Source organism: Equus asinus, chromosome 29, assembly GCF_041296235.1.
Source record: "Equus asinus isolate D_3611 breed Donkey chromosome 29, EquAss-T2T_v2, whole genome shotgun sequence".
In the NCBI taxonomy this organism is placed as follows: domain Eukaryota; kingdom Metazoa; phylum Chordata; class Mammalia; order Perissodactyla; family Equidae; genus Equus; species Equus asinus.
The window spans coordinates 12,044,081-12,059,597 of record NC_091818.1 but is presented as its reverse complement, the minus strand read 5'-3'; the positions used below and the strand labels follow the sequence as shown (position 1 = coordinate 12,059,597).

Below are 15,517 nucleotides of genomic sequence, written 5' to 3'. Positions count from 1 at the left end.
AAATATGCAAAAATACTTCATGACATGACCCAGAAAATAACGGGTTGCCCCTGTCGTGTGAGATTTGGCAGTAGATCCAGTCCTCAGAGCTTTCCTGCCTGGTTGGAGAGCCCAGCACCTTCCTGGGTTCAAGGGTAGGAAGTAGCAGCTGCTTTGAGAATCACTCAGTAGAGTAACCTGCACTTAGGGAAATTGAACGTGTGTTTTGAGAGTAACATTGGATCCAATCATTAGGTTGGAGAGAAGGGGAAGATGAGAGTGACAAGCAGAACTTCCTCAAAAATAAGCAAAACATGCATGTAAGTGAGAGGACATTTTTGCAGTAGCAGCCGGGTAAATCTAAACAAGGAGTTATTTGAGGATGCTCGGACAGCTTCTACTAGAGAGAGGGAGAATAGTTTGAGGGCGCTGCCATGAAGAGATCTGCAATCTTTTATTGTGGATCAAAGATTTAGAATACGTATACTGAAAAAATACCTTTGAAGGGAAGAGTGCCATTTTTCCTTTAGTTCTGAAGAACTGCAATTTAAAAAAAGGGAGAAAAAATTAACTACATAAAATACTTATACTAAGATATTAGAACTGCCATTGCAGATGAAAATAGCAGCAGCCGTTTACCACTGACGTGGATGTGCGTGTCAGTTGTTCTCTCCTCATCGTTGGGCATTTGATGGGCCCTGCTGTTTTCCAAGCAGTGTTACAGCGATGGGAAATAGATCGTAAAGTGGGAGAGCAGTTGGTGTGGAATCTAAACACGTAATTGCAACTATGTGAGGCAAGCTATGTGATCACGGGCAAATCAATTAACCACTCTGAGTTTCAGTTTCCAGAACAGGAAAAGGGTTAATTATACCTCAGAGCGTTCCTGCAGCTGGCAGTGCTATTCAAATATAAAAAAGAACCCCTGTGAACCCAGAAGTGTAGACTCAGGATGTCCAGGGTCGGGGAGCCACATTCCCCATCCTCGTGCCAGTCTTAGAACATGTCTCGGAACACTAACTTGTACTCTGGGACCATACCTTTGTCTTGAATTGTCACCTCTCTATAGACACCAAATAAGACAATATGTACACAGCAATTCAGGCAACCCAGTATTTGATGACATGATTAATTTTATTTGTATAATTAAATACTATTTTTAAGGGAATGAATTTGAGAGTATAAAAGCAATTTTTCAAACTGACTTGGACTATTTAATAGTACTTGCTCACGGAAGATATTCCAGTGATTTAAAAACACAGCTACTCACTGGGGATTAGGGGCAGGATGTTGAGAGGGGCCTTAAACCTTACTCCATGTACCCTGAACATCCACCTCCCCAAGTAGCTCCTAGAGCCCATTTGAAAAAGCACTCATCCAAAAAGGAAAGGAAATTACTCCAATAGTTCCCATTGTTCATGATCAATTTGCACATAAAAACCTTTTGGGGGAAAGTACATACAAGTGTCATTATGAGAGGTCAGAAAAGGAGTCATTGAATACAAAAGCTGTAGGTCTTACCTGAAGGTGGCCACAAAGTTCACTGTGGGCCAGCCCAAGACAAAGGACCTCTTGGCAGAGGTGTCGGCTTCTCCAAATTTGTCCAAACAGTTGGCAATCCATATGGTGTTCAGGGGTACTTTATTTTTTATTTTAAAGTTTTTTTTGTAACTAGAAAGATAACCAAACAAGACCTCTGTTAGTTTGTTTCTTAAATGTTATGGGAACAGCTGTGCTCATGGTAAGATGCCAATTCTCACTGCCCCAGGGTGCAACGTGCCTCCTTTAGCTCTGTGACCCTCTGAGCTCCGCACAGTCAGGGGTTGGATGGGTCTTTACAAAGTGTGTGCTGAGTGACGCCTGGCCCAGGAAGGCCCTGAAAACACAATGGCAGCAAATAGCCATTTTTCTGCATGTTGAGGATTGAGTACGGACCATACTCTACATTTTAGAGCTTTTTTAGAGAACCATTAATTCATTTATTATTCATTTATTATTGTTATATTTATTATATTCACATATATCATTTTATTTACTTAATGATTTATTATTACTATAATTAATTTATTATTTGTTCATGTCTTGCTTACTTTAAAAAGCCTTTGAGTAGCTGAACAAAGATACATGATACATGATTTATAAAGATAATTATACAACTTTTTTCTTGAGAATCAGACTAAAACAGCAATAAGCTTGGATCAGAGGGATTTAAAATACATTTTCAGCCTTAATTTTTTAAAAGATTTTCTAGCGTTTAAGCATAGGTTATTTTAAATTTCCTTTATTAAGATTTCATTCATACCATTTTCTATCAGGTTCCGGATCAAACTGAAAAACTGTTAGCGTGCGGACTGAGCTCAAAATTCAACCAATCAATCGATTGGTCCCACATCAGTGCCCAGGAGGTCTTACATGTGAGTCATGAAGATATTTCCCATTTATCTCTGAGGAATCGGAAGGTGATGGACTTTGTCAGCAATGAAATGGTTTTCCGACAGTTTCTGCCTAATCTCCTTTGACCTCTGACATGGAAACCACTATATCTCTCGGTTAACTCACAAATTTAACACTCAGGCGAGCCTGAGATTTAGACGGTACAAGTCCTCTGAAGGATGCCTAGGGAACACGGGCACGCCACTTCGGAATTGCCTCCTATTCAGAACCACATGTGGAAACGCTAAAGCTAAAATGAGATCCAAGACACCTCAGGTTCAAAAACCCCTAAGACTCTGCTGACTCATGGAACAGTTAAAGCAAAAAGCCTTCGATGGGATTTATGAAACGAAAATAATTCTGCAGTAAGCCTACCTGAAGGATGACCTAGATTCAAACGTTAGGGTACAGTGGATGCAAATATGCCTTGTGACACAGGTGGCTTCTTAGACATTTATTTCACATTTTTACCCTATGTTGATGTATTTGAAGATTTGTGTGAAACACAATCAATTCTCAGATAAAATAATTGTTCTAGATCGTAACTCTAAAAGCATTACGAAGCTAAAAATCGTCTACTGCCGATAGGAAAGAGAGACACGTGTCTACTTGTTTTTACAGATTTTAAAAGTTTTGACATGTAGATGTCCATGTGTGGAGACACCTAAGGTACTGTGTGGAAAATTCCAAATACGTGCACCTGAAAGAGTCATTTCAATAATTCTCTCCAAAGTTCCATAAATTCCCAAGATTATCCACTTCCTTGAAACCAAACCATGGAGTTGTCAAAAGCCCAGAGTATGGTTTTCAGTCTCCTATAACATTTATTGAGCTCCCACCACATGCCAAGCACTATTCTACATATTTTACAAACATTACTTCACTTAATCCTCAATCCACTATATCTATTAGCTCCATTTTATAGATGAGGAAACTCACAGAGAGATTAAGAAAATTGCCAAAAGCAAGAGATGGGCTTTGAAGCCAGACAGCCTAAGTCATGAGCCTACGCTCACAACCACTCGGCCTCCATGAGTGCTGACCTGTACAGTTCCATGTAGTGCCCTCCTCATCGTTCCTACCTTCAGCCTCCTTTCTCCCCCCAGAGCCATCAGGCTTTCTGACGGTATTGTTCTCTCATTTGAGACTGAGAGGATCAATCTCCTGACATTCTATCAACAAACCTAAATGGTAGCCTGGAAATACTGAAAATGTATTACATCAAAGGCTTGTACTACAGTGGATTCTCCTGAGATCTCACCGCATTTCTCTGCTCTCAGTGTCTGACTCTTCAGATTATGTCAGTAGAAATGAGAAGGGATGAACCTTATGGAAACTGGCTCAAAGGGAGCAGGAGGAAAAAGGCAGTTTTTATTTCTACCGCATGGGCCCTCGCTATCGGTCTGCTAAGATGATGGTATCCCTCTTGCTTTCTTCTACCTCAACTTGGACACAGGAGCATGAGCCCCGGTGAACTGTGGAAAGTCACAGATTCTAGGGAGATTCCCCTCATTCTAAGGCACAGGTGTTCCCTTAGATGCTGGGAGTAGGGGTCATGGTATCTTCTGCAAGAATCTTTGTAATGCCACTGATAATAAGCTAATAGTCATCTTCATCTTTTGACCTAAACAAAATTGGATTTTGTTGTTTATATATTCTTTAATAACTAAATATGAGGAGAGAGATGTCTGAGGGGGGTGTGAGCTAAGTAAGTACAGTCTCTTCCTTTCTGTACGTTCTCCATGGGCCTCTACGAGTATTAGTATCTTATGAAGTAGATGCTGTTTAAAAAAACAAGTCATAATTTCATTTGAAAAATAACTTCTTATTTAGCATTCTAATGAATATCAAAAATGTTAACAAAGTTCCCATCTGACTTTAATTCTTGAGAACCAAAGTTTCTAATGTAGTATGAAAAAAACGAAAAAAATCTCCAAACAATTTCCACTGACTATTATTAACATCCAGCACAATGGGAGAAATATAATTTCCTCATGAAGAAAGGACATATAAATCCCCTTTATTATTACACACAAACTAAAGTTCATTTAGTCTGACTAATATATACGAAGCAGTCAGTCAACTATTTACTCCCTTTGTGTTGGTTTCTGTAGCATCAACCTGGAGAAGAAAGAGTTTCCAACTGAAGCCTCAAGACACACTGAGGAAAAACGGAACCTAAATCACTCCACCCCCTTCCCTGAGTAGAAAAAGCAGGCACTAAACTCAGGTGATTAACTTGAACAGATCGATCCAGGACATAACACAATCCTCCATCTGAGAGCGAGGCATGACAGAAAGGAAATAAGCGGCTTGTTGCGGGTGGCTATTTCATTGAAGTTGTTATTTCTTGGTAGGAAAAAAATAAATAAATTTTCTCATATGAACAGTAATCATGAATGTCCTCAAATGTTTATTATGGAAATGATCTAGTAGCCAGCTTTCTAAAAGCTGTGGTAAACTCTTGTACAAGGTGGCAGCATTGAGTACTGCTTGCTTCCTGCTATGGACTGAATTGTGTCCCCAACTCCCACCCCACTCCCCACCCTCCAATTCATACCTTGAAGCCCTAATAGCCCATATGTCAGTTTTGGGAGATAAAGCTTATAGGAGGTAATTAAGGTTAGATGAGGTCATAAGAGTGGGGTCCTAATCCAATAGGATTGGGAGGAAGAGAGAGAGCTCTTTCTCCACAGGCACACACTGAGGAGAGGCATGCGAGCCCATGGGGAGAAGGCGGCCATCTGCAAGCCTGGAGGGGAGCTCTCATGAGGACCCGACCCTGCTGACAGCCTCATCTCAGATTTCCAGTCTCCAGAACCATGACAAATTTCTGTAAATAAATAAATTTCTTTTCTGTGTGGTGAGGAAATGACTAACTCTCATCTGCTTGGTACCTGGTGAGAAATGGAACAGAATGCTCAGGGAACTGAAAAACAAATGAGAAGTCTAGCTATCAAAAAAAAATCAGAGGCCAAAATAAAGATAAGAAAATATATTTAAGATGAGTGAAATTGCCTCCAGGTGTAGCCTTGGAGATGGTGATGTCATAAAGAGGACAGAGAGAAAAAGACTCTGTCCAGGGCTTGGCATGAGGTCCACTTGAAGCACTAATAATAAATAAATGAATCTCTGTAAATACATTTCTGTGGTTTAAGCCAAGCAGTCGATGATATTTGGTTTTGGTAGCCTGACCAGATGAAGACAGTTACCTTATCAAAAATCTCTGCTCTCTCTATATCAAGGTCTTCTGAAGCAAATCAAATGCCTTAGATCACCTACACATTCCAAAATTCCCAATGGATGTAGAAAGCATATAAAAGTAATCTTGCAGGAACTGAGTCTCATAAACAAGAATATTATTGAATAAATTGATAGAGATTGTGTCACATTATGAAACCCTTGAGCAGACACAGAGAGCTCTCTGAAAAGCAGTATGTGAAAGATGGTGGGCATCTTCTGTGATAATAGACCAACCAAAATAAAAATTCAGCTCTGAAATGGATGCAATTTGCTAGGAGAAAAGAACTCTGTATCAATATAAAATGTTTTTAGCAGAGTACTGTAGGTTCTATCAGACCCATTCAGAGGTTAGCAGTATCTGAGACAAGTGGCTTCTGGTAGGAAAACAAAGGTCTCCTACTCTCCTAAATACTGTAACAATTACAAAGGAGAAAAGAAAAGTGAAGGAGAACGGATTCCCCTTAAAAATTGAATGTGAGCGGTCTGCAAAGTCCTGACAAGCAGGAGATGAGTGTTGTGGTTGCTTGCTTTTGTGTGTCTCAGGTTGAGCATGGAGGAATACAACATGGTGTGACAGGAAGAGCATGGCCTTGGGATGAAGGCAGACCTGCAGTGCAGTCTCTCCCACCATTTTCCTGTGTATGACATCAGGCCAGTTCCTGAGCCTTCCTCAGTCTTTGTCTTCCTATCTGAAGCCTGGAGATGATAACAGTACCTGCCTTGGAGGGCTATTGGGGAAACTAAACAAGCCGTCTGTGATGCTCCTTGTGTGGTCCCAAGAATGCATCCAAGAAATTTCAGTTTCCTATACTAACCTTGCTTAAATAAAGAGATTGGTAACTAGTCTACACTTTTTAAAATAATGCCTCATTCCCTCTATCAGGAGCAGAGTGCCTTGAATGGACCTCATGCCAAGCCCTGGACAGAATCTTTTTCTCTCTGTCCTCTTTATGACATCGTCATCTCCAAGCCTACATCTGGAGGCAATTTCACTCATCTTAAATATATTTTATCGTCTTTATTTTGGCCTCTGATTTTTTTTTTTGATAGCTAGACTTCTCATTTGTTTCTCATTTCCATTTCTCACCAGGATGTGAGGTAGCCATTTCCTCACCACAAAGGAAAGGTTGATTTCAAGGATGAGAGAGAAACTAGTTGATTGTGGTGTGTTCTGTGAAATCCAGACAAAAGAGAGAATACAGGCAGCAGCACCACAGGTTGGGTAAGAGCCTGTGTGCTGAAATTAACAGACCTAGTTTCAAACGTGGACTCCACTAATTGCTAAGGTGGTGACCTGGGGAAAGGCAGCAGACCTCCGGGCATCAAGGTCCTCCATAAGATAAGGAAAATGAGCCTATCTCACTGGGTAGTTGCAAGGGTCAGACAAGATTCGGTACATAAAGTCCTCAGCATAATTCCTGACAGAAAAAAACTTCTGATAAATCATGCTTCTTATTATTAATGTCGCTCAGATTAAATATAGCATTTTGCAAAGTCAGTACTTGCGTGTCTTACCTATGACATGGCGTAACTAACTGAGAGCTAGCGGTGAGGGCAGCCAAGAAAAGAGTTTTCATTTTCTCTAGTAATGAAAAAGCTTCTTAATAGTTTGTTTGGTGAAATATTCTTTATCTTTTATGGTGTTTCATAAATCATGAAAACAGAGATGAAGAAAGTAAAGAGATGACCTTGCATCCACCTACCGTTAGATGTTAATTGAGCAATTACCATGTTCTAGGCTGGATATTGGTTACATTTGTGTCCAGGGTTGGGAAGAAAGTGCATCCATTTGGTTCTGTCTCCAACATATGTTCCAAATCTGTCTGCTGCCTCTTCTCACTGCCACTCCCAACATGGAGTCCCTGTCATATTTCATCAGAACCACTGCCTCCCTAACTAGTCTCCCTGCATCCACTCTTGCTTACCCACCAATCTGCTATCTAGCAATAGGCAGAACAATATGCTAAAAATATAAACCAGATATGGTCACTTGCTTAATTAAATATGCTTCAGCATAATATTTCAACCTTTGTTGTGGCCTGTGGAGACCCTGTGTGGCTGGACCCCTGACCACAGTATCTTACCTGATATTGTGCCCCACACTGCAGGCTCCAGTCACATCAGCCTTTCCTGAACCCCTCCCTCCAGAGGGCTGAGTTGCACCCACTGAGTCCTGCTGGTCCCTCACCATAGAAGGCTCAGCCACCTAGTCTAGGAATGCGGCTGCTTCTCACCCCATAGGTTTGGTTTAAAGTCTGCCAACTTGGAGAGACCTTCATAGACAGCCCCTCTCTAGGATGGTCCCATTTTCTTCTCCACATGGTACCCTCTTCTCTCTCTCATGAGAAGCACTAACTTCAATGTGTAATTTCCCTCCTCTTATTTTTATCATCTGTCCGGAAGCTCCAGGCAGGAGAGACCCTGCCTGTCACATTCACAATCGTGTTCTCTACAGGGACACGGCACAGAACAAGACCTCTGTCAGTACTTGTTGACTAAAGGGAGGATCAAAACATTTGCAAAAGCAAAAGAAGAAAACCACTTAATATTTTCCCACAGTAAGGGTTGGTGAAAATGCAATCTGATGGTAATCAGGGGAGCCTGTAGTGTACACGTACTTGGTGTTAGTTATCAGCAACAGATCGCTGAGCAAGAAGAGGTGTCGCTTCTGCCTCCTCCAGCCTCTTTTGAGTTCCACGGGGCCGTGGATCAGCAGAGTGCGACCGGCACTCTCAGATGACGTAGCATTTTCACTGTGGGTGTCCACCTCAACAGAAGAGCTTTCCCTGCAAAGCAACAAACACCACAGGACAACCAGTCACCCATCAAATACCTGATAGAGTTTTGTGCCAAAGGTCAAGGTTAACACGACACTAAAAATTAGCCTCGATCCCCAAAACAGAACTCTATAGCTCAAATTCAAGTCTCCAAATTACAGAAAGCTATTAAAAAAGATGAGGGCACACAGGGAGTTGAGGTAGATGGAGAACAGTTTCCAGGACATGCCCCGGGGCATGCCAACTCTTAGAGGTGGAGAGAAGGGGGCAGCAGCAAAGCAAAGATGGCCACGAGCTGTTGGGAAGGGGAGAACCAAGAGGCCAAAGGTTGAGAATATTACAAGAAGGTAAAAAAAAAAAAAAACACCAAAACCCAGGACAATTTGTGGCCTGAGACAGATAAAATAAAGTGACCTAGAGATTTGTGAAAAAGTAATTACAATTTAGTTTCATGTTAACATAAAAATTTAGATAACTGAAGATTCTGGAAAATTGACTCCAATCGTAGCTAAATCAGTATTCAAGTTTTGGGGGGAAATTCTCAAAGATCAGCAAATAATACTGGAAACATCAATAAGTTTCTAAACATAACAGGGTCTTAGATATTATTTTGTTGAGCTATAACTAACCTCTAAGCTATGACTCTTTGGTCATAAAAGGTAAAACAACTAAATTTCACAGGACACAAAAACTCTTTCATGAATAGGGAGATATTGTCATAGGTCTACAGAAAATTCTCTCTCATGGAGCCAAGAAAGAGTCTCCCTTGAGTATGTAAAGCCTGCTTTCTGTACGCAGCAGCACTGAACCTTGTGAACATGAGTAGCTTTTCATGAAAGCAGTGCTGAAGGTAAGAATCAGTTCCCATGTTTTAGGAGAAACAAAACAGAACACTTCCTGTGACTGCTAGTCCCTTTGGACGATCAAGAGTAGTATATTCAAAGACTACCTGCGGAGGTGAAGCCTTGAACGACCGCCTGAAAGCTGAAAGCGCTTTTTGATTGACGAAAACATCCCGTTTTCTTCAATTCTTGGCACTGACTATCGAGCACGTCTACAGCACTTGGCAGAGCACTGTAAACTAGGCCCTGAAGCCTGAGGATTCTGGAGTTGTCAAGGTCACCGGCCGTTATGAAGTCAGGGTTCTAAGGCGCATGCCATAACTGACAAACTGACATATCTGTTTCTCTGGTTTTGCCTGCATCTTTTGAGTTTTTAAAACTAATCTATTTACTTTGAGATAATTGTAGATTCACAGGAAGTTGTAAGAAACAACCCAGAGAAATTACATCAACCTTTTACCTGGTTCCCCGAATGGTACTATCTCTCTAAACTATAGTTCAATACCATAATTAAGATAGTAGCATTGATACAGTCAAGATACAGGACATTTATTTCCATCACCACAGGATCCTTTCTCTGCCCGGTCTCCATGATTTCTTCTGGTACCAGCATATCCAGTAATCGTCAACACTGAAGTGAGAGGTCAGGGTCCAGGAGAGTCTGGCTGTTTTTCCAGGAGATGCAGAGGGAGGGCAGCTGAGTCAGCACAGGCTGGGAGAGGGAACCTGCAGACACAGACAGGCATGGTTGCTTGGCAAGAATCATGGGAAATTTCTCAGAAGTCTAAGCAAGGGAGAAGTGATGTTGGGGGCTTCCCTCTGTCCCCAAAGCCTGTCCCCAACTGTGCAGTGAGAGAGGAGCACAAGGAGGAGGGGAGACCAGGCCATGGTGTACACATCCCCGTGGTCTCCACCCTGTGCCATAGTAGGGGCTGCCCATGAAAATGGGTTTCCATCCAGTGACTGCCCAGCCCCTCCCTGAGCCCTGGTGCTGGAGCTCAGCTCACAGCACACACTGAGGAGGATGGAGGTTGGCCTCACCCCTTGGGAGAGCCCTGGGAGGAAGCACCTACCGAGACAACACAAAGTTCCCTGCTCAGGGGACTCTGCCAGGCCAGAGAGGACAGAGCTGCTCAGCCTCCTTCAGTAAGCACAGGGTCCAGCCCCCAGGCCCAGGCTCCTTTGAGTGAATGGTCCTTGCTGAGCAGCTTTGTAGGGACCAAAGGGCTGTCCTGCACCGCCCCCTCCTGGTCACAGGACATATCCCTCACCAGGGCCAAAGCCCTGAGAGCACAGCTGGTTTCTGAAGCTCACCAGGTCACTGTCTCTATTCACACATCCATGGTCTGATCATCTGTTAATGGCATTCACATACATTGGAGGCAATGTCTCTTGTATCACTCTCTCATAAGGCAGTGCACATGGAAGGTGGAAAAATGTACAGAAATTGGAATTTAAAGTGTTTTAACCATGAGACAAGATGTTGCAAACATCATATCCCTTCATTTTAATGTGGTTTAGGGAGCGCATCCATGTTCAGTGTTCCATCACTTGTGCATAAAGCAATGAATTCCAAATAATCTCACACAACCTTATCTGTGTTTTAAACTCCAATTTTTAGGTAATCTATTGCCTGTACTAGTGAGAAATCAAAGAAGCACAATGAATCCTAATATTTGAGCTGTGCAGCTCCCATCACGCCATCTTGTATTAGAGTAAAGTCCAACCTGGCAGAGAAAGTCTTAGACCCTCATTTGTTGGCTTCTGTCATCCATCTCCCCCTGTTCAGAATCATCTCTTCTATGGACACACAGCTTACCAACCCCATCATCCTCTCTTCACAGGTTTTCCCACTAGGGTCCTTCATAGGATTTTGGGTTAAAAAATTGAGTATTAAAATTTCATTGATCTTGTGCTGGATCATGAGCTCTATATTTAACATCTTGTTAACAAATGTCTATCATTAGGGGCCGGCTTCATGGCCGAGTGGTTAAGTTCGCGTGCTCCACTGCGGCGGCCCAGTGTTCGGATCCTGGGCGCGCACAGCTCGTCGGGCCACGTTGAGGCGACGTCTCACATCCCACAACTAGAAGGACCTGCAACTAAGATATACAACTGTGTACAGGGGGGGTTTGGGAAATAAGGCAGAAAAAAAAAAAGATTGGCAACAGTTGTTAGCCCAGGTGCCAATCCTTAAAAAAAAAAAAAAGTCTATCATACATGTTCTTAAGTGGAATGTTATTTGACTTCTATCAAGTTCACCCACACTCTGCAGTTTATTTGCTCATGGAACTTGTCTCCTGTGCTCACAGTTTGTTCCCCCATCCGCCTGCTCCCCATGGTTTTTTCCTCAGTCCCTGCAGGCCCAGCGCATCCTTCTCTTTCTCTGCGTGAAGCCTTGGAACCCAGTCCATCTCCCTGGTCACTGTTCCCAGGGTCAAGGGGGAGTTTCTCTTCTGTCCTATAGACAATGAGATCACCATTATTACTTAACCTCTACTCTTAATTCGACTCAGAACTCCAGGCTCAAGCTGTCCAGAAAGCAGAAATCATTGTCTTTGCCTCAGATCTGCTCTTCAACAAGGTTTGAAATTCAGGAGAATTCAAATACTCTTTCAGCAAACACTTGCTGAGTTTGTCCTTTGCACCACAGTTTTCTGGGCTTTGTAGATACAGCAGTGACATAAGAGGGGAAAACTCCTATTCACATGGAAGTTAGATCCCAGCAGGAGAAAGAGGCAGTGCATAGACTCGCATAATTCCTCTGGGCATCTGGAGCCTGCTCCTGCTGGCTGAGAGCCCCTCATCTCCCTCAGGACGTGGACACTGAGATTCTCTGTGCTCTGTCCCCAGCCTCCCCTCAGCTGCACATGGCTCTGCCCCATACCAGGTGCCACGTGCAGGAGCCCAGCCCTGCTCCCCCAGCCTTGCAGAGTCCCTCAGTGTGGCCTCATCCCACAGTTTGCCCACCGTATTCCATTCTTTACTCTGTATTTAGAGCGATATTTCAAGCGCATGTATCTGATAAAGGCACCTCCCTGCTTAAATGTTTCACACAATTTCTCTCACTGTCAAGATTATGTAAAGCTGTTGAGTGTCACATTCAAAGTCTCTGTATATGTGACCATCTTTATTTCCGACCTCTTGGCTCACCTCTCCCCTGGAGCCTATGCAAAAGCACAAGTAGGGCCCCTTTGCTAAGAGGATGCTTAACCCTGAAACCCAGTGTCCCCTTCTCCTTTTGGTACTTCTGGTCCTCCTGTCCCACCGCTGTCCCCTTCCATCAGGACCAGGCTCACACATCACCTGCTGGAGATACTGACCACGCTGAGATGAGCAAATACCTGTTTTTATTATAATAATTTACTAGGAAATTTCCACACTTACATCTGATCCCATTGTGCATATTCTCTTAGATAAAATTTAAGCATAGAAATACTGAACAAAGAATGCAGTTATGATTCTTATCATCATTTTGTTTTTCTGATTAGTTTACCCTGTTTACATTCCCTAAAGAAGTGGATGTATATTGTGTTATTACTTTTTATTTAAACATTTCATATTTCCAATTTGGTTGGTGGAGTATTATCCTTGGACTGAGTCAGACATCTAGGATAAAGGGTTGTAAGAAGAGATTTTATAGCATTTGAATTCCAGAACAACTTTACTATGACGATCTGTAAAAATGTGACCCATTAGAGAGCCTGGAGGACTATTCCTCATGATCATTTAATTTAAAAACTGTGACAGACAAGGACGTCCCTGCGTGTGGGGCAGCTCATAATCTAGAACGTCCTCTGCAGGACCAAGGATGCTGCTCTCATAGCAATTCTAACAGATCGCTTCTTCTGATGTGTGACATTTGTTTTATCTCTGTTTTAAATAGAGAAATTCTAACATAAAGTAACTTAGAATAATGATTTTTGATGATTTATTTATTTTCCTGTCTTCCGTCAGGGAATGGGACTTCCCTTTGATTCCAGTTTCCTGAGAGATTGTTTCAAAATCACAAACAAGTTCTGAAATTTTACCAAATTCTTTTCTGTTGAAATAGTCACTGGCTTTTCTTTAATGGATCACAAGCCTGTGGTTTGGAAATAGTGACCACTGACCACTGACTCGCCCCATATGAAAAACTCAATCTGATTTGAATCATAGTCATCAATATAAAAGTTAAAATCATAAGAGTTCTAGAAAAAATACAGTAACATCTTCATGTCCTGGCAATAGACAAATTCTTCCTAGGTTGAACACAAAAATGACTAACCATCCGAGAACAAAATACATTACCTAAAATTTTTAAATATCACTTAACAGGCGAGTGACATCAGCAAGATGATGGAATAGGCAGTCCCCCACTCGTGTCCTCACTCAGCAACCATGATTTGGCAGCCATCAATGGAGAAAAGTGCCTTTGTGGGAGCTTCTGGATCCAGGTAGGAGACTGTGAAATCCTGGCGGAACCCAAGGCTGAGGAATGGTGTTTGAGAAGGCAGGCCCGTGCTCAGGGGGTCCTGACCACAGGCCCAGATCAGTGCCATACCCCTGTGAACATGGCACATCTTTTTTTTGTCTTCTTCTTGCCACCTGCACCATTTGTCAATGGACCCAGCAGGAGTCACTCCCGTCTGTGCCTCAGTTAGCAGGCCTGACAACCGTGTCCCTGGCTGTGAGCCCTGAAGCAGCCCGTGATCCAGTTCCAGCCCCTCTTAGCCACAGTCCAGGAGCAGTCCTGCCCATCCAGGAACTGCACAAGACAAATGCTCATCAGTGCCCCTGGAGGCAGGCCTGCTGACCTCAGTCTGATTGGGAATCTTGAGGCAGCCCTGTGCCCTGGCTCCAGCCCTGTGCAGAGTGGTCTGTGGGCAGGAAATGGGCTGGGGACAGGCCCATTTAAGCCCCAGGAAGCAGGTCTTCAGACTAGTACCAGCTGTGGACCCTGAAGCAGACTTCTGTCTCAGCACAGCCCTTATCAGCTGTGACCCAGGGCCAACCCTGCCCAACAAGGAAACTGTCCAGTGCCCAGGGGGGAGCCACACCCATCCATCCACTATCTTCTCTTGATTTTGGGGTAAAGCATTGCCTAGATCCTCCTTCTCACTGCACTGAGGGGTTGTCTTTCTTGAAATGCATCCATCACACTTTGGTTTCTAGGAGAGTCTTCTTGATTTCTCCTACTAGACTCTGCTTGCCTGGGAAATGATGCCATCCTAACACCTGCTTCCCGGCACAGCCTTTCAGCCCCCACAGGGGATGACTGGGATCAGGATGTGTGGACCATCCTCCTGGACCCTGCCCAGTGGGAGAGCAGGCCCCCTCATATGAGGCCTGAGGTCCCATCTGGAGCCAAGTCTCAGCCTCTTCAGCCTGTCCTGTCTTGTTGGCCAATTTTCTTCCTCAAGAAAATAAGAAGAGAAGCCAAGTAGGCATTATCAATCTTTTTTGCATAAAATAAACCTCTGGAAGCATTTTAACATGACCCCATTACAGAATCCTGCTCCTGAAGTTCAGATTAATTAATCTGGTAGAAAGGGTCATTTTCTGGCTTTTAAAAAGTGGAACGTTTCTAATATGGGGGCAGCATTGAGAAGGAGGGGGCTGAGTTCATCCTTCGTGTTCTGTTCCTCTAACAAGATGCTGAAATTGAACAGGCACAGGTGAAGTTTTCATCAAATGTAAGAGGAGAGTAAACTAGAGATGCGCATGCCTGGCCTTCCTAATGAGTAGACACATTTGTCAGAGCTGATCATATCTCCTGAAAATGTGAGCTTCAAATAATCCTGTCTCAACTAGATGGAGCCATCATGTTGTCTCAATTGATTGAATCACCCCACACCCGCACTTTTCCCAAGAGCCCAGCCTCAGTTCCTCTTTTTCCCAACACCATCCTTCAATATTCCTTCCTCCAAGACATGGGGAATCCGAACTTATTCCTCTATCCCACCTGCTCCACCGGTTAGCCAGACTCACAGTCTGACATTTGTGTCGTTCACAGTTCCTACCTAGTCCCTACCTACATCCAATCCTCCTACTCCTTCATTTTCTATGCAGCACCTGGGCCTCATAAACAAATCACATACTGTTGATCCCCTGACAACCCCTCTAATGCTCCCATCTCCACCCCACCAAGCTCACCCCTCCTTACTCTCCAAAAACAGCTTTCCTGTACAGTATATTTTGCTTGTTTGTACTCTCTCTTCCCCTAGACAGTGTCACCACTCTGAGCATGGGAACCCTTCCTAT

At 43.2% G+C, this 15,517-nt stretch overlaps 1 protein-coding gene across 1 annotated transcript in view; it reads right to left on the bottom strand.

The window, feature by feature from the left end:
• Window positions 1-8,452, bottom strand: part of LOC123284006 (rho GTPase-activating protein 20-like) — a gene marked incomplete at its 5' end in the record, with an annotated part of 37,816 nt that extends 29,364 nt beyond the window's left edge. The window contains 3 exons of the mRNA XM_070500820.1: window positions 478-519; window positions 1,501-1,650; window positions 8,274-8,452. Coding sequence (XP_070356921.1) covers window positions 478-519; window positions 1,501-1,650; window positions 8,274-8,452 — 371 coding nt within the window. The remainder of the gene's footprint in view (window positions 1-477; window positions 520-1,500; window positions 1,651-8,273) is intronic.
• Between the last annotated feature and the right edge of the window lie 7,065 nt (window positions 8,453-15,517).